This window comes from Pleuronectes platessa, chromosome 13, assembly GCF_947347685.1.
Source record: "Pleuronectes platessa chromosome 13, fPlePla1.1, whole genome shotgun sequence".
Lineage (NCBI taxonomy): Eukaryota > Metazoa > Chordata > Actinopteri > Pleuronectiformes > Pleuronectidae > Pleuronectes > Pleuronectes platessa.
Window position 1 is genome coordinate 562,970 of NC_070638.1, and position 22,011 is coordinate 584,980.

General features: G+C 42.8%; 6 gene segments (V, D, J or C); all 6 read right to left on the minus strand.

The window, feature by feature from the left end:
* Positions 1–4,398: 4,398 nt before the first annotated feature.
* LOC128454820 (T cell receptor alpha variable 17-like) lies at positions 4,399–5,133 on the minus strand (the record flags this gene model as incomplete). The annotated part of the segment is given in 2 exon segments: positions 4,399–4,715; positions 4,928–5,133. Coding segments are annotated over 2 exon segments (357 nt in total), but the record flags the coding sequence as incomplete, so codon positions are not given.
* Positions 5,134–13,614: 8,481 nt separating this feature from the next.
* Positions 13,615–14,494, minus strand: LOC128454906 (T cell receptor alpha variable 26-1-like; the record flags this gene model as incomplete). The annotated part of the segment is given in 2 exon segments: positions 13,615–13,925; positions 14,038–14,494. Coding segments are annotated over 2 exon segments (366 nt in total), but the record flags the coding sequence as incomplete, so codon positions are not given.
* Positions 14,495–14,613: 119 nt separating this feature from the next.
* On the minus strand, positions 14,614–15,378 carry LOC128454904 (T cell receptor alpha variable 26-2-like). The segment is given in 2 exon segments: positions 14,614–15,116; positions 15,215–15,378. Coding segments are annotated over 2 exon segments (558 nt in total).
* Positions 15,379–15,828: 450 nt separating this feature from the next.
* Positions 15,829–16,570, minus strand: LOC128454443 (T cell receptor alpha variable 26-1-like). The segment is given in 3 exon segments: positions 15,829–15,837; positions 16,029–16,285; positions 16,398–16,570. Coding segments are annotated over 3 exon segments (321 nt in total).
* A 344-nt stretch (positions 16,571–16,914) lies between these two features.
* LOC128454971 (T cell receptor alpha variable 3-like) lies at positions 16,915–17,656 on the minus strand. The segment is given in 2 exon segments: positions 16,915–17,476; positions 17,577–17,656. Coding segments are annotated over 2 exon segments (558 nt in total).
* A 714-nt stretch (positions 17,657–18,370) lies between these two features.
* LOC128454444 (T cell receptor alpha variable 12-2-like) lies at positions 18,371–19,066 on the minus strand. The segment is given in 2 exon segments: positions 18,371–18,774; positions 18,880–19,066. Coding segments are annotated over 2 exon segments (450 nt in total).
* Positions 19,067–22,011: the final 2,945 nt, after the last annotated feature.

The window sequence follows — 22,011 nt, forward strand, 5'->3', positions numbered from 1 at the left end:
CTTCCACTGCAGGAGAATGAAACCACTCAGCAGCCTCTCTGCTGCACAGTCGTCCTCAACATCCAGCTCATTGTGCTTTGACTTCCTCCAACATCTCTGCACTGGACACTCCAACCATCTCATTGGTCCAGTTGGACGTCAGTGGGCGGGGCCAGCTAACCACCTGTCACTGCTGTGAAACGATTCGTACGTGGAGACGACTCCAGCTTCAGGGAACCGATGAAACTGCAACAGTAGAGTTCAGAATTATACGTCTTGTGATTTGTCCAATTGTGGTTTTGAACCAGTTTCAACTTTAAAGATAAAACAGCAGAGACGGGACAATATAGGTCGATGCCTCAAGTATAACAACAAATGACAAAGTGAACATGACTCAGCATCTCGTCATCTTTGAGACTTTCTGTTATTTTATAAAGAAAATAATCTGCTGGTCATTCGTCTGTTTAATCATCACAACAAAGAATCTGGACTGGATCATAAGAAACACTGAGGTTTAACAGTGAGTGACTCCCTCTAGTGGAGGATGAGGAGTTGTGTGTTTGCTCCACAGGTTTTTGTACAGAGTTGTGTAGTTTCCTGTCACTGTGGGCCTCACAGCACAGTAGTACACAGCAGAGTCTGTCACTGCAGCAGAGGAGATGATCATGTGGATTTGGTTCTGCTCCACTTGGATCTTCAGTCCAGAGGTTGGAGCAGCTACTATTTGTCCTGAAGCAGAGTGTGAGAGGAGGAACTCTGGAGCTTGTCCTGGATTCTGTCGATACCAGAAGAAATAATCCCCTGGGTCCACTTTGGAGGAGTTATAGGACAGAGTAACAGAGCTGCCTTCTGCACTGAACTCTTCATTGTGGACCGGTGTGAGTTCTTCACAGCTGATTGCTAAAGGAGAAAAGTAACTCTGTTATTTAAGGATTCAAACACAATTCACTCTGTGAAGTTTTAGGAATTGAACCTTTTTGTTCTGTATAATTTAACAAACCTGTTAGAGTGGAGAGAAGCAGTAGAGAAGATAGAGCCTGATGCAGTGAGAGCATGTTGAATCCAGGTGATGTTGGTGCTTTGTAGATTGAACTGGTCTGAATATGGAAGCTCATCTCTCTTCTATAGTTCAGTAGCAGCTCAGCTCCTCCCTGAATCTCTGCGTCTCCTCTTAGATCTGGACTTTCTCTTCCTCCACACTGGGAGCAACAGTTTGTTCAAGCTGCAGCTGGGATTTGTATTTGAGGGATCTTGTTCAACCTGAACTTCAACAAAGGTAACTGAGGTGGTGAAAATATGGATCCCCTCTTCAAGGTTTGGAAACATGAGATGATCATGTTTTATAAACCTGATGATGAGTGGAAACCATTGCATCACTACTACCAACGTCAACTGGTGAGGAAAGAGAGTCTGATCAAATACTAGATGGTGAACATCAGAGGCAGAACAGAGAGATTTAAATTCAGCTGCTTTCATCAATTACACAGAACAAGGATCTAAGTTCTAGACTCACACAAAGTCTGAAGGTGTTTGACACCAAAACTCCACATGTGACAAACCTTCTGTCATAATCACTGGACTTCAGTGGAATTTTACTATAAACATGTTCAACAAAACCATGAAATTCATGATTTTAGAAGAATAATGATCCAAACTCAACATGTAAAGTGAAGATGAGAGGACCCAGCATTGAACCCTGTGGTGCACCACACATTTAAGAAATATCCTACAGAACCTGATGATTGTTAGAATTTGTTTTATTGGGAAACAAACGTCATCACAAACCACTGAGGTTTAACAGTGAGTGACTCCCTCTAGTGGAGGATGAGGAGTTGTGTGTTTACTCCACAGGTTTTTGTACAGAGTTGTGTAGTTTCCTGTCACTGTGGGCCTCACAGCACAGTAGTACACAGCAGAGTCTGTCACTGCAGCAGAGGAGATGATCATGTGGATTTGGTTCTGCTCCACTTGGATCTTCAGTCCAGAGGTTGGAGCAGCTTCTTGTCCTGAAGCAGAGTGTGAGAGGAGGAACTCTTGTGCTTGTCCTGGATTCTGTCGATACCAGAAGAAATAATCCCCTAGGTTCACTTTGGAGGAGTTATAGGACAAAGTAACAGAGCTGCCTTCTGCACTGAACTCTTCATTGTGGACCGGTGTGAGTTCTTCACAGCTGATTGCTAAAGGAGAAAAGTAACTCTGTTATTTAAGGATTCAAACACAATTCACTCTGTGAAGTTTTAGGAATTGAACCTTTTTGTTCTGTATAATGTAACAAACCTGTTAGAGTGGAGAGAAGCAGTAGAGAAGATAGAGCCTGATGCAGTGAGAGCATGTTGAATCCAGGTGATGTTGGTGCTTTGTAGATTGAACTGGTCTGAATATGGAAGCTCCTCTCTCTTCTATAGTTCAGTAGCAGCTCAGCTCCTCCCTGAATCTCTGCGTCTCCTCTTAGATCTGGACTTTCTCTTCCTCCACACTGGGAGCAACAGTTTGTTCAAGCTGCAGCTGGGATTTGTATTTGAGGGATCTTGTTCAACCTGAACTTCAACAAAGGTAACTGAGGTGGTGAAAAGATGGATCCCCTCTTCAAGGTTTGGAAACATGAGATGATCATGTTTTATAAACCTAATGATGAGTGGAAATCATTGCATCACTACTACCAACGTCAACTGGTGAGGAAAGAGAGTCTGATCAAATACTAGATGGTGAACATCAGAGGCAGAACAGAGAGATTTAAATTCAGCTGCTTTCATCAATTACACAGAACAAGGATCTAAGTTCTAGACTCACACAAAGTCTGAAGGTGTTTGAGACCAAAACTCCACATGTGACAAACCTTCTGTCATAATCACTGGACTTCAGTGGAATTTTACTATAAACAAGTTCAACAAAACCATGAAATTGATGATTTTTAGAAGAATATTGATCAAAACTAAACATGTAAAGTGAAGATGAGAGGACCCAGCATTGAACCCTGTGGTGCACCACACATTTATGAAATATCCTACAGAACCTGATGATTGTTAGAATTTGTTTTATTGGGAAACAAACATCATCACAAACCACTGAGGTTTAACAGTGAGTGACTCCCTCTAGTGGAGGATGAGGAGTTGTGTGTTTACTCCACAGGTTTTTGTACAGAGTTGTGTAGTTTCCTGTCACTGTGGGCCTCACAGCACAGTAGTACACAGCAGAGTCTGTCACTGCAGCAGAGGAGATGATCATGTGGATTTGGTTCTGCTCCACTTGGATCTTCAGTCCAGAGGTTGGAGCAGCTTCTTGTCCTGAAGCAGAGTGTGAGAGGAGGAACTCTTGTGCTTGTCCTGGATTCTGTCGATACCAGAAGAAATAATCCCCTAGGTTCACTTTGGAGGAGTTATAGGACAGAGTAACAGAGCTGCCTTCTGCACTGAACTCTTCATTGTGGACCGGTGTGAGTTCTTCACAGCTGATTGCTAAAGGAGAAAAGTAACTCTGTTATTTAAGGATTCAAACACAATTCACTCTGTGAAGTTTTAGGAATTGAACCTTTTTGTTCTGTATAATGTAACAAACCTGTTAGAGTGGAGAGAAGCAGTAGAGAAGATAGAGCCTGATGCAGTGAGAGCATGTTGAATCCAGGTGATGTTGGTGCTTTGTAGATTGAACTGGTCTGAATATGGAAGCTCCTCTCTCTTCTATAGTTCAGTAGCAGCTCAGCTCCTCCCTGAATCTCTGCGTCTCCTCTTAGATCTGGACTTTCTCTTCCTCCACACTGGGAGCAACAGTTTGTTCAAGCTGCAGCTGGGATTTGTATTTGAGGGATCTTGTTCAACCTGAACTTCAACAAAGGTAACTGAGGTGGTGAAAAGATGGATCCCCTCTTCAAGGTTTGGAAACATGAGATGATCATGTTTTATAAACCTAATGATGAGTGGAAATCATTGCATCACTACTACCAACGTCAACTGGTGAGGAAAGAGAGTCTGATCAAATACTAGATGGTGAACATCAGAGGCAGAACAGAGAGATTTAAATTCAGCTGCTTTCATCAATTACACAGAACAAGGATCTAAGTTCTAGACTCACACAAAGTCTGAAGGTGTTTGAGACCAAAACTCCACATGTGACAAACCTTCTGTCATAATCACTGGACTTCAGTGGAATTTTACTATAAACAAGTTCAACAAAACCATGAAATTGATGATTTTTAGAAGAATATTGATCAAAACTAAACATGTAAAGTGAAGATGAGAGGACCCAGCATTGAACCCTGTGGTGCACCACACATTTATGAAATATCCTACAGAACCTGATGATTGTTAGAATTTGTTTTATTGGGAAACAAACATCATCACAAACCACTGAGGTTTAACAGTGAGTGACTCCCTCTAGTTGAGGATGAGGAGTTGTGTGTTTGCTACACAGGTTTTTGTACAGAGTTGTGTAGTTTCCTGTCACTGTGGGCTCCACAGCACAGTAGTACACAGCAGAGTCTGTCACTGCAGCAGAGGAGATCTGCAGTTTGACTCGTTTCTCAGTCTGGTTGATGTGAGCAGAGAAATCAGACAGAGTTGGATGAATGGATCCTTCCTCTGTGATGAGGAGCAGGAACTCTGGTCTGGATCTCTGCTGTTGTCGGTACCACTGGATGTTGTTGATGGATCCGTCATATTTACAGGTCAGGTTGATGTGTCCTCCCTCTGAAACTACTTCTTCAGTACTTTCTGGTGTTATGCTGTCCATGGAACCCATGGCTGCAAGATGAGGATTATTCATGTCAGTGAGTCTGAAGAGAATCAAACATCAAGAGACTCAACAGGTTCTTGACTTCTTCTAATAAATGTGAAGATTTTTCCACAGAGTAAATTGTTAAACTCCACAAATAAACCTCCTGTCATGAAATTCAGAAGAAAGGTTATGATGATTCCACAGGTTCAGTGAGACAGAGACTAGTTGTAGAACTCACCTATGAAGGGAGATGGAAACACAAAGAGGTGAAGCAACATGTCTTAGTCTTCGTAGTTGAAGCCAAACAGATGAACAATGTTCTTCCACTGCAGGAGAATGAAACCACTCAGCAGCCTCTCTGCTGCACAGTCGTCCTCAACATCCAGCTCATTGTGCTTTGACTTCCTCCAACATCTCTGCACTGGACACTCCAACCATCTCATTGGTCGAGTTAGAGCGAAGTGGGCGTGGCCAGTCTTTATTCTGTTAGTGTTTGGTCTTTATGTTTAACACTTTTTTATTGTTTTTTGGGGGTAATCAATACAGTTCTACAATTACACATCACAAATGTAATGGTTATACCCCTACCCACAGAAAGACCCACCCACCCCCAGCCAGCCTACCCTATGCAGCAGAAGTACATACATTAAGAGAGACTTTAGAATATATATATATGTATATACATATATATTTATATATATATATGTATATGGTGGTTGCCATCTAATCTTTCTCTTGCACTGGGCTTTGTATGATCTCATAGTTCGACTAGAAAGGGGTCCAGATTCTCTCAAAGCTCTGTATGGAACCTTTCAGCATATATCTGATTTTCTCCAGTTTCAAGAAAGACATGGTGTCTCTAATCCATCTACTGAATGTGGGAGGTGTTTTTTCCTTCCATAAGAGTAGTATCAGAGGTCTGGAAGGCAGAGAGGTGAAAGCTATGACAACATGGACCCTTAAGAGGACGAGTTTCATCAGTAAAGCCAAAAATACTAATGGAGTAGCACGTGTTTCTCTGAGCTCCTGCAACAACTTTTAAAAAAATCCTATTTTAGGTACACCTGCTGCATCTTTCTTCGGTGTGTATTTTTCCCACCTTCATCTGAATTTCAGCCGTCTTTTTGCCGACCAAAATGCCTCCAAAAGCCAAGCCACCTGTACAACTGCCGCGGCCTGCTGCACACACTGCATCCCCGCCTCGTAGTGACTCCTTCACCTGCCTGGTCGAAGCTGCCGGTGAGGCTTCGCCACACGATTTCAAGGCCGAACTCCTCTCGTCACTCCGTGTTGAGATGGCGGCTATTTTCAAAACTGAGCTTCAAGCTGCTTTGACCGAGACCTTGTCAAGCATCAAGACTGAGCTACAGGCAGTGAAGTCGGAGTTATCCAGCAGCATTACAAACATCCAGTCTGAGGTGCGTACTCTGAAGAACACCGTAGGTGAAATGGAAACATCGCTCTCCTCCTGCACCGATGACATTACTACCATACAGGCTAAAGTGGAGCATCTGTCAACTGAGCTGATAAAACTGGACAATAAATGCGAGGATTTGGAGGCGAGATCGCGGCGCAATAACATACGATTAGTGGGAATTCCCGAAGATTTTTCCACCTTTTCTGCTGCTGTGGATGTTTCCTCTCTGCTCAAAGAGGCGTTTAACCTGGAGAAGGAGCCTCTCGTGGGCCGCGCACATCGTACTCTCCAGCCGAAGCCGAAGCCCGGAGAGCACCCTCGCCCCATAATCGCTCGTCTACACTATCATACAGAGTGTGTGGACATATTGCGCAGAGCCAGGACCCAGCAACGGATCAAGATCGGAGAGCTGAGTTTCTCTGTCTCTCCCGACCATACCCCGAAGACGGCTCGTGCCCGAGCCGCATTCAATGATGTCCGTCGCCGGCTCCGCGAAATACCGGGGATCCGCTATGGTCTGCTATACCCGGCGCGCCTCCGGGTCACTCACAACGGTGCGGAGAGGAAGTTCGATTCAGCAGAGGAGGCCAGCGCATTCATCAGTTCGCTCAACAAGTAAGAGAACCGAGAAGTGATGCACACCGTTGAGGAAGCAGTGACAGTTAATATTGACATTTATTACTCTTTTCAGATAATCTGTTTCCTCTTATTTTCATTAACACACAGTATGTGGTTTTCAGTTTAACTTGGTCTTGATTGGTTGTACCTTCATGTCAAATGTTGCTAGGCTTGCAGGAGCTAAACCCGAAGCTTGTTAGTTATGCAAAAAGCCGAAAGTGTTCGTTTTAGGGATCTGACTCCTTGTGGAGTTAGCACTGGGTTCTCCATCGTTTGGGGATGGGGACGTTGTAAGTGCAATTGGGGGGAGGGGGGGTGGTTCAATGTGTTTTTTTCTTTTCTTTTTTTTTTTTTTTTTTTTCTCTGTGTTTTTTTTTTTTCTTTTGTTTATTGTTTTGTTTTTTCTTCTTCTTCTTCCTTTTTCTTCTTCTTCCTTCCTTGGGGATCCGCATTCAGTCTATTTCTATCTCTAAGGATTTAACATATGGCCACCAATACTAATACTTCTGATGTTCCACTCACTGGGTCCTCAATGAGATTATTGAGCTGGAATATTAAAGGCATGGGGAGTCCAATTAAGAGATCAAGGATATTTGCTCATTTGAAACGTCTTAAAGCGGACTTAGTGTTTCTACAGGAAACCCACATGCGCACTAAAGATCAGGTCAGACTTAAATGTCCCTGGGTTTCTGAGGTGTTTCACTCTAATTTCAACTCTAAGGCCAGAGGGGTTGCTATTTTAATTAGTAAGTCAATTCAGTTTTCAGCTTCTAAGGTGATATCAGACAAAAACGGCAGATACTTAATTGTTGCAGGTACGCTATTCCATATTCCCATTTTATTAGTTAACATATATGCCCCCAATTTCGATGATCCACACTTTATGAATAAGCTATTTGAACGTCTTCCCTCATTGAACAACAGCCTCCTTATAATTGGCGGGGACATGAACTGTGTAATTGATCCCAACCTAGACCGCTCCAACCCACGAACTCTGACCCCTTCTTCAATGTCGAGGTCACTTTCAGATTTGGTGTCCAAGAACGGTTGCACTGATCCTTGGAGATTTTATAACCCTCGTAATAAGGAATATTCCTTCTTTTCTCAGATGCATCAATCTTTCTCTCGGATTGATTATTATTTTATTGATGCTAAACTAATTTCCAAAGTACTGGCTGTTAATTATCATCCTATTGTTATTTCTGACCACGCCCCTCTTTCATTAGATATTCAGTTCTCCTCACAACCCCGGTACTCAACACCTTGGAGGTTCAATACATTACTTCTTTCAGATGATAAGTTCACCAAATTTATTACAACTAAAATTGATGATTATATCTCTCTAAATCAAAATGATATGGAACCAATTTCATGTTCACTGCTGTGGGAATCATTAAAAGCATACTTGCGGGGACAAATTATTTCCTACTCTGCCCACTTGAATAAGTCCCGTAAAGCCAAATTGCAAGAAATCTCTATCAATATCACCAAATTGGACCAACAACTCGCTACTTGCCCCTCTCCCAGTTTACTTAAACAGCGTGTTGAATTACAGACTGAATATGATCTCATCACCTCTAGTGATGCAGAGCGACTTCTTTTACGATCACGCTCCACATATTATGAACATGGTGACAAGGCAAGTCGGCTCCTGGCTCATCAACTACGTCGCCAGGATGCCTCACGTACGATCCCTCAAATAAAAGATTCATCTGGCTCATTGCATAAGGATTCCGCCACCATTAATTCTGTCTTTCACTCATTCTATTCCTCTCTATATAAGTCTGAATCTCCATCTGACACCACTGAATTGAATTCATTCTTAGATAGCCTCAACTTTCCTGTGATAAGCTCAGATGCTGCTAAAAAACTTGACTCACCATTAACGGTAGAAGAAATCACTTTCGCTGTGAGAGGTATGCAGAATAACAAAGCTCCTGGCCCTGATGGATTTCCAGTGGAATTTTTTAAGAGATTTCAGGATAGATTGTCCCCTTTACTGCATGCTGTTTATAAGGAATCAATGGAACATGGCACTCTCCCTCCCACTTTAAGGCAAGCCTCCATAAGTCTCCTCTTAAAAAAAGATAAGGATCCGAATCTCTGCGGCTCATACAGACCTCTCTCATTAATAAATGTAGATGCTAAGATCCTTGCTAAAGCTTTGGCCTATCGCCTGGAGAACATTGTACCAACTATTGTCTCACATGAGCAAACTGGATTTGTTAAGGGGCGGCAGTTATTCTTTAACGTCCGAACACTCCTAAATATTATTTACTCTAAAACTGCCACAACAACACCTGAAGTAGTGATATCGGTCGATGCTGAAAAAGCATTCGATAGGGTTGAATGGGACTATTTATTTACTGTACTAAAGAGGTTTGGACTGGGTAATGGGTTCATTTCGTGGATACGTCTCCTTTACATATCACCACAAGCAAACATTTCCACTAATGGCATTCAGTCCAATTTTTTCACTCTAACCCGTGGCACCAGACAGGGGTGTCCCCTATCTCCTCTATTGTTCGCGCTAGCTATAGAGCTCCTGTCAATCTTTCTGAGGTCCTCCTCCACTTTTACTGGGATCTCACGATTGGGCACAGAATTTAAGCTGTCACTTTATGCGGATGACTTATTATTGTACGTCTCAGATCCTGTCCTTTCCATTCCCACAATTGTATCTGCTTTCCAGAGATTTGGATCATTCTCAGGCTATAAAGTGAATACTTCTAAAAGTGAATGCTATCCTGTCAATGCTTCAGCATCACAGCTCACACAGTCAGATGTCCCTTTCAAAATGAGTCTTTCTGGCTTTAAGTATCTCGGGATCAACGTAACCAGAACGTTAAATTCTCTTTTTTCTGCTAATTTCTCACCTTTAATGTCTAAAATTAAATCTGACCTCCAAAGATGGAGGAGCTTACCTCTTTCGTTAATTGGAAGAATTAACGCGGTTAAGATGAACATTTTGCCCAAATTTCTTTTTTTGTTCCATTGTCTCCCACTTTTCCTGCCAAAGCAGTTTTTTAAAACAATTGATCAAACTATTTCTGACTTCTTATGGTGTGGAAAGGCTCCTAGGATCCGCAAATCCACACTTCAGAGATTTAAATTCAATGGCGGATTGGCACTTCCGAATTTCCAACTGTATTATTGGGCGACACATATTCAAAAAATGTAATTTTGGTTCAAGTCAGTGAATCTGCCATGGTGTCACCTGGAGGCACAGTCATGTGTTTCATCCTCCTTACCTGCTCTACTTACTTCTTCTATTCCATCCAACCTCTCTGGCTTCACAAATAATCAAGTGGTTCACTCCACACTTAAAATTTGGTATCAGTTTAGGAAACACTTCAAATTTAAATCAACATCTACTTTAGCTCCTTTACTGAACAATCATTTATTTCGACCTCCGCTCACAGATTCAACCTTTCTCACATGGCATAATAAAGGCCTGAAATGTTTTGAAGATCTTTACAAGGATGGTATTTTTCGCAGCTTTACAGATCTCTCAGGAGAATTTCATCTCCCACCTTCTCATCTCTTTCGATACTTTCAAATTAGACACTGCGCTAAAGCATTGTTTCCAGTTTTTCCCTCCTCGCCGCCGACCCTACAGTGGGAGGTGCTCTTAAACCACGATCCACTTCAAAAATCATTCATCTCTAAAGTTTATAATGAACTTCTGTCCTTTGATTGCTCTCCAGTTACTAAAATTAGGGCTGCCTGGGAAGATGAACTAGATCTGAATTTGGAGGATGACTGGTGGGACACTGCTCTTCAGAAAATTCACACAAGTTCATCCTGCGCTCGTCTCACACTTATACAGTTTAAAGTAGTGTTTAGAGTCCACTTTTCTAAAGCGCGACTGTCGAAAATCTATCCCAGTATCACTGACAAATGCGACAAATGTCAGCCCTCATCCTGCAATTTAACCCATATGTTCTACTCTTGTCCGCTACTCTCTTGCTTTTGGCTGAATTATTTTGACACCATGTCAAAAATACTCTCAGTGACTATAAAAGTCTCCCCCCATGTTGCCATATTCGGGCTCCCAGAGAACCATAACCGGTTTACCTCTACACAATTAGACATTTTAGCTTTTACTTCCTTACTGGCAAGACGCCACCTTCTTTTCCACTGGAAGTCGACTAAAGCTCCCTCTAGTACTCAGTGGCTCAACGACACCATGTCTCTTCTAAAGCTGGAAAAGATCAGATATTCAGTAAAAGGCAGCTCTAACAAATTTTATAGTAAGTGGCTTCCCTTTCTTACATTCTTCCACTCTCTCCAGTCCCTGCCCCCTGATTGACGGAACCCCCCCTCTCTCTCTCTTTTCTCTCTTTCTTCTTCCGTTTTATTCATTTATTTATTTTATTTATATATATTTTTTTTTTATTTATGTATATTTTATTTTTTCTTTCCTTTTAATTTGTTTATACTGTGCAGCTTTAATACTTAATTGTTACTTAATATAATTTCCAGTTATCTATCTATCATTATTGTTGTTGTTTTCATTGAGTTGTGTAATGTGTTGTTTGCTGGATCACGTTCATGTGGTCCATAAAATAAGAAAAACTTCCTAGGAGGAAGACTGTATATACTACTCTTGATCAAGATGCGCAGTGTTTTTGTGGTATCAATGCCTTTGTGTATTGCTGATTGTCCTGCTGAGATTTTATGATACCCAATGTAAATTTGACATTGATTTCTGTCCTACTGTGCCTTACCTCCTAATAAAAATATTAAAAAAAAAAAAAAAAAAAGTAAAGCCAAAAATGGCACATAATGGGTTTGGATGGATGACCACACCAAAAACTGTAGAGTAAGCATGAAAGATGTCTGACCAAAATGTTCTGAGGAGAGGGCAAGACCAGAACATATGAATGTGGTCAGCTGGTTGACTTTTACAGCGGGGGCAAAAGGGGTCAACATCAGGGGAAATCTTGGCAAGTTTAGCCCTGGTCCAGTGAACTCTCAGGAGGATTTTAAGTTGAATTAAACTGTGTCTAGTGCAGGGGGATGATGTGTGAACTAGGTTTAGCGCAGCCTGCCACTGATCTTCTCTCAGGACCACCCCTAGGTCTTCTTCCCAAAATGTTCTAGTTTCTTGCAGTGACTAGGAGGTGATGTTGCAGATTTGATTGTAAAGGACTGAAATGAAGCCTTTACGGTGTGGAGTCGAAGTGAGAAGATTGTCAGTTGTGTTATCTGCTGGTAAATTTGGAAATGAAGAAATGTTTTTCTGCACAAAATGTCATGTGGCAGGTCGAACTTCTGAGAGAGTTGTGCGAATGATCCAAGTTTGCCCTGAAAAAAGAGGCTACGTGTGGAAGTGATGCCTTTTGCCATCCAGATTTTAAAAGCTGAGTCCAAGGTAGAGGGTGGGAAATAGTCATTATTGACAACTTGGGGTTGAATTGACATTGAAGACAGGTTGAAATGTCTTTTACACTGCGACCAGATTCTAACTGAGTTAAGGACAATTGGGTTGGAGAAGAGTCGGGTATGTGGGGTCGGAGGGGACGGAGCGCGTAAGACAGAGCGCAAGTGGACCGGGCCGCCTGTGCACTCAAGATGAATCCAGGCCTCACTGCTGTCAGGTTGATAGTCCTCCATCCAGAACAATATTTTCTGGATATTACAGGCCCAGTTATAATATATATAAAATTGGGAAAAGCCAAGCCAACAAGCCCTTTGGGTCTTTCAAGCGATTGTCTTTTGATCCTGTGTGATTTACCACTCCAGCTGAATGACGCTATGCATTGGTCCAAAGTTTAAAAAAACTTTTTCCTTATCAAGATGGGAATGTTTTAGAAGAGGTAAAGGAATTTTGGTTCTAACACAATTATGTTAATTAGGTTAACTCGACCGACCAAGGAGAGCGGCAGGCTGGACCATCTCACCATATCTTGTTTACACTTTTCAAGGAGCACTCCCAAGCTCTTGATACATAGCAGTGAAAAAGTGGGCGTGATTTCTACTCCAAGGTAATTAAATCCCTTCTTTACGACTTTGAATGGGAAATGTGATGGGGAAATTTGAGAGGCAGCCTGATAGAGAGGGAACATTTCACTCCTCTGGAGATTCATTTTGTAACCAGATATTTCCCCAAAATTATTTAGAGTCTTGATAATTGAGGGAACTGCAGTCACATGGTTAGATGTATATAATAGCAAGTCATCTGCATAGAGGGATAACTTGTGAGTAAGTCTACCTCGCACTATAACTGAAAACTCATCAGGTTGCCTAAGGGCAATGGTGTTTAGTCTTTAGAACAGAAGTTACAGAAAGTAGCTGAGATGATTTAAAGCGTCCATCACTTTAAACACTTTGCCAACACAACAAGAACCTGTTTTAAACTCCTGAAGTAGCAACGACAGTTTTTCATCATCGCTAAACTTTATTCTTCTGATAAAGAAAAAACAGTTCAGTGTCATTTTTATTCTTAACATCAACCAACAGTGTAGATTTGATTTCACCTGGTTTAAAGACATTTAGTGACGAGTAAAAGGATCTAAGTTCTAGACTCACACAAAGTCTGAAGGTGTTTGAGACCAAAACTCCACATGTGACAAACCTTCTGTCATAATCACTGGACTTCAGTGGAACTTTACTATAAACATGTTCAACAAAACCATGAAATTAATGATTTTATAAAAATAATGATCCAAACTCAACATGTAAAGTGAAGATGAGAGGACCCATCATTGAACCCTGTGGTGCACCACACATTTAAGAAATATCCTACAGAACCTGATGATTGTTAGAATTTGTTTTATTGTGAAACAAACGTCATCACAAACCACTGAGGTTTAACAGTGAGTGACTCCCTCTAGTGGAGGATGAGGAGTTGTGTGTTTGCTCCACAGGTTTTTGTACAGAGTTGTGTAGTTTCCTGTCACTGTGGGCCTCACAGCACAGTAGTACACAGCAGAGTCTGTCACTGCAGCAGAGGAGATGATCATGTGGATTTGGTTCTGCTCCACTTGGATCTGCAGTCCAGAGGTTGGAGCAGCTTCTTGTCCTGAAGCAGAGTGTGAGAGGAGGAACTCTGGAGCTTGTCCTGGATTCTGTCGATACCAGAAGAAATAATCAGTACCAGTTATTGTCCTGGAGAACTTGTAGGACAGAGTAACAGTGCTGCCTTCTACACTGAACTCTGCAGTCTGGTCTGGAGTCAGTTCATCACAGCTGACACCTACAGGAACAGAAACATGTGGTTAAAGACCATGTTAAACTCTGACTGTCTGTTCCAGTGGTTTCTAGAAACAGATCCTCTGAAGACATTTGTTATTCCTGCTTTGACCGACCTTTCAGGATGAAGAGAAACAAAGGCCAGACTCCAGCGTGACGCAGAGGGAACATCTTACAGACACTATCTGAGGTCTGCTGTAGATATTGAATGCAGCACAGCAGGAGGTCTTTTCTGCTCTGCTCTTTGTCAGTGTTGCTCCTCCCTCTCTGTGCGTCCTCTCATATCACTGCTTGTTACCAATACCTAAACCACACGTCGCTTTATTCTGCAGCTTTCAGCTCAAACACACAAACCTGTCATTGGATCAGTTTTCTGTTTCTTTCTTGGACTTGTGACACATTTCTGAACAATAAAGTGTCTTGTAAGATATTGTCTGAAAAGCCACATGACAGCATCAACGTTCATATTCAAATGATTCCAAATTCTCTGAGATCCTGAAACATTGGACCAGTTGGTTTTACATTTCCTACACATGTTGTTGTTCAAGTTTTCTCAGTTGAATCTCACTTAATTAACTTGATCTCAATGGTCTTTTCCACTGAACTTGTCATTTGTGAGCTTCTCTCCTGCTGCTTCCTGTGAGGCTGCTGAGTGATGGGAGGATGAAGACACTCGGTATTTGAGGCTTTAACTAAAATCTGTGGAGTCTGTGGAGGTTCTGCTGAAAACTGGTTTGGTGTATGTGTCGTAACATCTTGGACCAAATCAGTTCACCTGATGTGAGGTTGGTGCAGTGGCTCAGGTTGTGAGAGTAACAGTGAGTGACTCCCTCTAGTGGAGGATGAGGAGTTGTGTCTTTGCTCCACAGGTTTTTGTACAGAGTTGTGTAGTTTCCTGTCACTGTGGGCCTCACAGCACAGTAGTACACAGCAGAGTCTGTCACTGCAGCAGAGGAGATGATCATGTGGATTTGGTTCTGCTCCACTTGGATCTTCAGTCTAGATGTTGGAGCATCTTCTTGTCCTGAAGCATATTTTGAGAGGAGGAACTCTGGAGCTTGTCCTGGATTCTGTCGATACCAGTAGAAATAATCCCGTGGGTTCACTTTGGAGGAGTTATAGGACAGAGTAACAGAGCTGCCTTCTGCACTGAACTCTTCATTGTGGACCGGTGTGAGTTCTTCACAGCTGATTGCTAAAGGAGAAAAGTAACTGTTATTTAAGGATTCAAACACAATTCACTCTGTGAAGTTTTAGGAATTGAACCTTTTTGTTCTGTATAATGTAACAAACCTGTTAGAGTGGAGAGAAGCAGTAGAGAAGATAGAGCCTGATGCAGTGAGAGCATGTTGAATCCAGGTGATGTTGGTGCTTTGTAGATTGAACTGGTCTGAATATGGAAGCTCCTCTCTCTTCTATAGTTCAGTAGCAGCTCAGCTCCTCCCTGAATCTCTGCGTCTCCTCTTAGATCTGGACTTTCTCTTCCTCCACACTGGGAGCAACAGTTTGTTCAAGCTGCAGCTGGGATTTGTATTTGAGGGATCTTGTTCAACCTGAACTTCAACAAAGTTAACTGAGGTGGTGAAAAGATGGATCCCCTCTTCAAGGTTTGGAAACATGAGATGATCATGTTTTATAAACCTAATGATGAGTGGAAATCATTGCATCACTACTACCAACGTCAACTGGTGAGGAAAGAGAGTCTGATCAAATACTAGATGGTGAACATCAGAGGCAGAACAGAGAGATTTAAATTCAGCTGCTTTCATCAATTACACAGAACAAGGATCTAAGTTCTAGACTCACACAAAGTCTGAAGGTGTTTGACACCAAAACTCAACATGTAAAGTGAAGATGAGAGGACCCAGCATTGAACCCTGTGGTGCACCACACATTTAAGAAATATCCTACAGAACCTGATGATTGTTAGAATTTGTTTTATTGTGAAACAAACATCATCACAAACCACTGAGGTTTAACAGTGAGTGACTCCCTCTAGTGGAGGATGAGGAGTTGTGTGTTTGCTCCACAGGTTTTTGTACAGAGTTGTGTAGTTTCCTGTCACTGTGGGCCTCACAGCACAGTAGTACACAGCAGAGTCTGTCACTGCAGCAGAGGAGATGATCATGTGGATTTGGTTCTGCTCCACTTGGATCTTCAGTCCAGAGGTTGGAGCAGCTAGTATTTGTCCTGAAGCAGAGTGTGAGAGGAGGAACTCTGGAGCTTGTCCTGGATTCTGTCGATACCAGTAGAAATAATCATTACCAGTTATTGTCCTGGAGAACTTGTAGGACAGAGTAACAGAGCTGCCTTCTACACTGAACTCTGCAGTCTGGTCTGGAGTCAGTTCATCACAGCTGACACCTACAGGAACAGAAACATGTGGTTAAAGACCATGTTAAACTCTGACTGTCTGTTCCAGTGGTTTCTAGAAACAGATCCTCTGAAGACATTTGTTATTCCTGCTTTGACCGACCTTTCAGGATGAAGAGAAACAAAGGCCAGACTCCAGCGTGACGCAGAGGGAACATCTTACAGACACTATCTGAGGTCTGCTGTAGATATTGAATGCAGCACAGCAGGAGGTCTTTTCTGTTCTGCTCTTTGACAGTGTTGCTCCTCCCTCTCTGTGCGTCCTCTCATATCACTGCTTGTTACCAACACCTAAACCACACGTCACTTTATTCTGCAGCTTTCAGCTCAAACACACAAACCTGTCATTGGATCAGTTTTCTGTTTCTTTCTTGGACTTGTGACACATTTCTGAACAATAAAGTGTCTTGTAAGATATTGTCTGAAAAGCCACATGACAGCATCAACGTTCATATTCAAATGATTCCAAATTCTCTGAGATCCTGAAACATTGGACCAGTTGGTTTTACATTTCCTACACATGTTGTTGTTCAAGTTTTCTCAGTTGAATCTCACTTAATTAACTTGATCTCAATGGTCTTTTCCACTGAACTTGTCATTTGTGAGCTTCTCTCCTGCTGCTTCCTGTGAGGCTGCTGAGTGATGGGAGGATGAAGACACTCGGTATTTGAGGCTTTAACTAAAATCTGTGGAGTCTGTGGAGGTTCTGCTGAAAACTGGTTTGGTGTATGTGTCGTAACATCTTGGACCAAATCAGTTCACCTGATGTGAGGTTGGTGCAGTGGCTCAGGTTGTGAGAGTAACAGTGAGTGACTCCCTCTAGTGGAGGATGAGGAGTTGTGTCTTTGCTCCACAGGTTTTTGTACAGAGTTGTGTAGTTTCCTGTCACTGTGGGCCTCACAGCACAGTAGTACACAGCAGAGTCTGTCACTGCAGCAGAGGAGATGATCATGTGGATTTGGTTCTGCTCCACTTGGATCTTCAGTCCAGAGGTTGGAGCAGCTTCTTGTCCTGAAGCATATTTTGAGAGGAGGAACTCTGGAGCTTGTCCTGGATTCTGTCGATACCAGAAGAAATAATCCCCTGGGTTCACTTTGGAGGAGTTATAGGACAGAGTAACAGAGCTGCCTTCTGCACTGAACTCTTCATTGTGGACCGGTGTGAGTTCTTCACAGCTGATTGCTAAAGGAGAAAAGTAACTCTGTTATTTAAGGATTCAAACACAATTCACTCTGTGAAGTTTTAGGAATTGAACCTTTTTGTTCTGTATAATGTAACAAACCTGTTAGAGTGGAGAGAAGCAGTAGAGAAGATAGAGCCTGATGCAGTGAGAGCATGTTGAATCCAGGTGATGTTGGTGCTTTGTAGATTGAACTGGTCTGAATATGGAAGCTCCTCTCTCTTCTATAGTTCAGTAGCAGCTCAGCTCCTCCCTGAATCTCTGCGTCTCCTCTTAGATCTGGACTTTCTCTTCCTCCACACTGGGAGCAACAGTTTGTTCAAGCTGCAGCTGGGATTTGTATTTGAGGGATCTTGTTCAACCTGAACTTCAACAAAGTTAACTGAGGTGGTGAAAAGATGGATCCCCTCTTCAAGGTTTGGAAACATGAGATGATCATGTTTTATAAACCTAATGATGAGTGGAAACCATTGCATCACTACTACCAACGTCAACTGGTGAGGAAAGAGAGTCTGATCAAATACTAGATGGTGAACATCAGAGGCAGAACAGAGAGATTTAAATTCAGCTGCTTTCATCAATTACACAGAACAAGGATCTAAGTTCTAGACTCACACAAAGTCTGAAGGTGTTTGACACCAAAACTCCACATGTGACAAACCTTCTGTCATAATGACTGGACTTCAGTGGAATTTTACTATAAACATGTTCAACAAAACCATGAAATTGATGATTTTAGAAGAATAATGATCCAAACTCAACATGTAAAGTGAAGATGAGAGGACCCAGCATTGAACCCTGTGGTGCACCACACATTTAAGAAATATCCTACAGAACCTGATGATTGTTAGAATTTGTTTTATTGTGAAACAAACGTCATCACAAACCACTGAGGTTTAACAGTGAGTGACACCCTCTAATGGAGGATGAGGAGTTGTGTGTTTGCTCCACAGGTTTTTGTACAGAGTTGTGTAGTTTCCTGTCACTGTGGGCTGCAGAGCACAGTAGTACACAGCAGAGTCAGACGGCTGCAGCTTCTGGATCTTCAGAGGAGATGATCTCGAGGTGGAATTCAGTGTGGATGAAAATCTCTCTCTGAAGTCATCTGCTGTTTTTCCTTCTCCCAGTTGAAAGCAGCTCAGGATGAATGTTGGGTTGTTGGTTCCTTCCTGTTTGTACCAGAGGAGAGACACACTTGCTGCGCTGCTGACGTATCGACAACCAAGTGTTGCTGCTTCTCCTCCAGTCGCAGTCACGTCTCCTCCTGGTTGCTGCACCATGTCTTGTTGTGCTCTGCCTTCTGTAAAACAACAGTAACATCATCAGTGTGAGTCAGGTCAGAGTTGTGTTGATATCAGAGACACAGAGTTGTGTTGATTTCAGAGACACAGAGTTGTGTTCATACCAGGACACAGAGCAGCCAGCAGCAGTGAGATGAACAGAGGCTTCATATCTGCAGTGTGAGTCTCTGTGAGTAGAAAGAGGAAAGAAGCTGTGACTCTGTGTTTGGACTCAGATTAGAAGGAGGAGTCTCGGCCCCGTTCAGCCCCGACTCACAACTCTACCCCTCGCACACTTTTCATTCTGTCTCCTGTCCCACTGCATCTTGTCATTTATGTCCTCAGTGTTTGATTCATCACAGTTTCCTCCTTCACATCTGCTGTAGATTCACTTTGCTCCAGAACTGTTGTGAAGCTCCTCTGACTCTTTTATATCTCTTATGAGAAAGAGAACACGTTAACTCAGAATCAATATCTCAGCTCCATCTGACTTCTTATGATCTTTGACACAGTTTTTCCTCTTGAATATAAACTCCCACTTTAGTGTTTGTGGCTCAGATACAAAGTGGAGTTGCTGTGGAAGATCAAATCCTCCAATGAGGACTCTGAAGAAGGTGGAACCCAGGATCTTGTCTGGAGCTTCTCCAGTTCCAGATGTTCTTTAAATGCAGCTGCTGCTCAGTGGCTGCACATGAACACACAGCTGCTCAGAACTCAGGGCTCAAACCATCGCTTCACTCATTGGCTCTGATACAAGGGGGGGGGGGCTTGCTTGATTTGAGGGTCCGACACAATGTGTGAGCGTACAAGGTGGTCCAGCTCTGCTCTGGTGAGTGAGTTCCATCTCCTGTGAGAAGAACTGACTGAGAGTCTCAAACTGTCTCAACCAGCTGCAGCTGAAGAGTGAAGCTGAACTGAGATCAGTTCAAAACACTCTGAAGTTATTAAAAACTGAGTTTATCTCCAATATTCAGCAGGAAACTGTGAAACATGAAGAATTCTGATCAGTTTAGTGGATTTGTTCCAGCTGCAGCTCTTCAGGTTCAGGAAGCAGAGGATCATGGGTAATATCCAGTGGGAGGACTCAGTCAACACATTGATTCACTTTGTTCTCACAGAACATCTCTTCATCAGACACAGAGCCCAACAGAGTTACTCCCCTCATGTGGCTGCAGGGGGCGCTGCTGGTCACTCAGTGCTCCACAGTCAGTGGTGGATCATATTTGACATGTTGTCTTTTATTTGATGCATCGTCCAGGTGCTTTGTCACTGACGTGGATTTGCTGCTCATGTGAATCCTCACACGGTTTCTCATCAGCAGCTGTAACCACGATGACTCTGATGAAACCGGAATGATCAGAATCCATCTGATATGAGGCGGTGGTTTGAATCCCACTTCCCTCCTCTTTGGAGACGAGGCAGATCTGTGTGCTCAGGTTTTTGTACAGCCTCTTCTACTCTTTGTATCACTGTGTGTCTAGTGCACAGTAGAACAGAGTGCTGTCTGCCAGGGTTAGCTTGCTGATGGTCATTTCAGTTGATGTTCTGGTTGTTTCTGATTTGTATCGTTTATCAGGATTATGTTCATCACTCGATGACCTCGCTCCTTTGTAGAGAAGAAACTGAGGAGCCTGAAGGTCAGAATCATGTCTGTACCAGTAAAGATCAACATCATCTGATGTTGTCTCATAGTCACATGTGAGTTTGACAGATTGTCCTTCACGTCCACTGACTTCTTTTGTTCGAGGAGAGATTGTGTCTGCAGCTCTGAGTCCTGAGAGAGAAGAGAGAGTGAAGCAGACCAACATTGTTCATGAGGTTGAGACCAAAACACAGTTTGACAGAAACTGCTTCACTGGAGCTGAGGTCAAAACTACATCACACAGGACGTCAAGACAAAGATCATTATGGGATTGAAACAGGCAAATATCATCTATTCCACAGGTTCAGTGAGACAGAGACTAGTTGTAGAACTCACCTATGAAGGGAGAGAGAAACACAAAGAGGTGAAGCAACATGTCTTAGTCTTCGTAGTTGAAGCCAAACAGATGAACAATGTTCTTCCACTGCAGGAGAATGAAACCACTCAGCAGCCTCTCTGCTGCACAGTCGTCCTCAACATCCAGCTCATTGTGCTTTGACTTCCTCCAACATCTCTGCACTGGACACTCCAACCATCTCATTGGTCGAGTTGGACTTCAGTGGGCGGGGCCAGCTAACCACCTGTCACTGCAGTAAAGCGATTCGTACGTGGAGACGACTCCAGCTTCAGGGAAACCGATGAAACTGCAACAGTAGAGTTCAGTATTATACGTCTTGTGATTTGTCCAATTGTGGTTTTGAACCAGTTTCAACTTTAAAGATAAAACAGCAGAGACGGGACAATATAGGTCGATGCCTCAAGTATAACAACACATGACGCAGTGAACATGACTCAGCATCTCGTCATCTTTGAGACTTTCTGTTGTTTTATATAGAAAATAATCTGCTGGTCATTCGTCTGTTTAATCATCACAACAAAGAATCTGGACTGGATCATAAGAAACACTGAGGTTTAACAGTGAGTGACTCCCTCTAAAGGAGGATGAGGAGTTGTGTGTTTGCTCCACAGGTTTTTGTACAGGGTTGTGTAGTTTCCTGTCACTGTGGGCCTCACAGCACAGTAGTAAACAGCAGAGTCTGTCACTGCAGCAGAGGAGATCTGCAGTTTGACATCATCTCCTGACAGGTGAGAGAAGAACCTTGTTTCTGACTTCAGAGAATCTGACCTTCTTGTCACATTCAACCCTGAGATGTACAGGAGGAACTCTGGAGCTTGTCCTGGATTCTGTCGATACCAGTAGAAATCATCACTACCAGTTATTGTCCTGGAGAACTTGTAGGACAGAGTAACAGAGCTGCCTTCTACACTGAACTCTGCAGTCTGGTCTGGAGTCAGTTCATCACAGCTGACACCTACAGGAACAGAAACATGTGGTTAAAGACCATGTTAAACTCTGACTGTCTGTTCCAGTGGTTTCTAGAAACAGATCCTCTGAAGACATTTGTTATTCCTGCTTTGACCGACCTTTCAGGATGAAGAGAAACAAAGGCCAGACTCCAGCGTGACGCAGAGGGAACATCTTACAGACACTATCTGAGGTCTGCTGTAGATATTGAATGCAGCACAGCAGGAGGTCTTTTCTGCTCTGCTCTTTGACAGTGTTGCTCCTCCCTCTCTGTGCGTCCTCTCATATCACTGCTTGTTACCAACACCT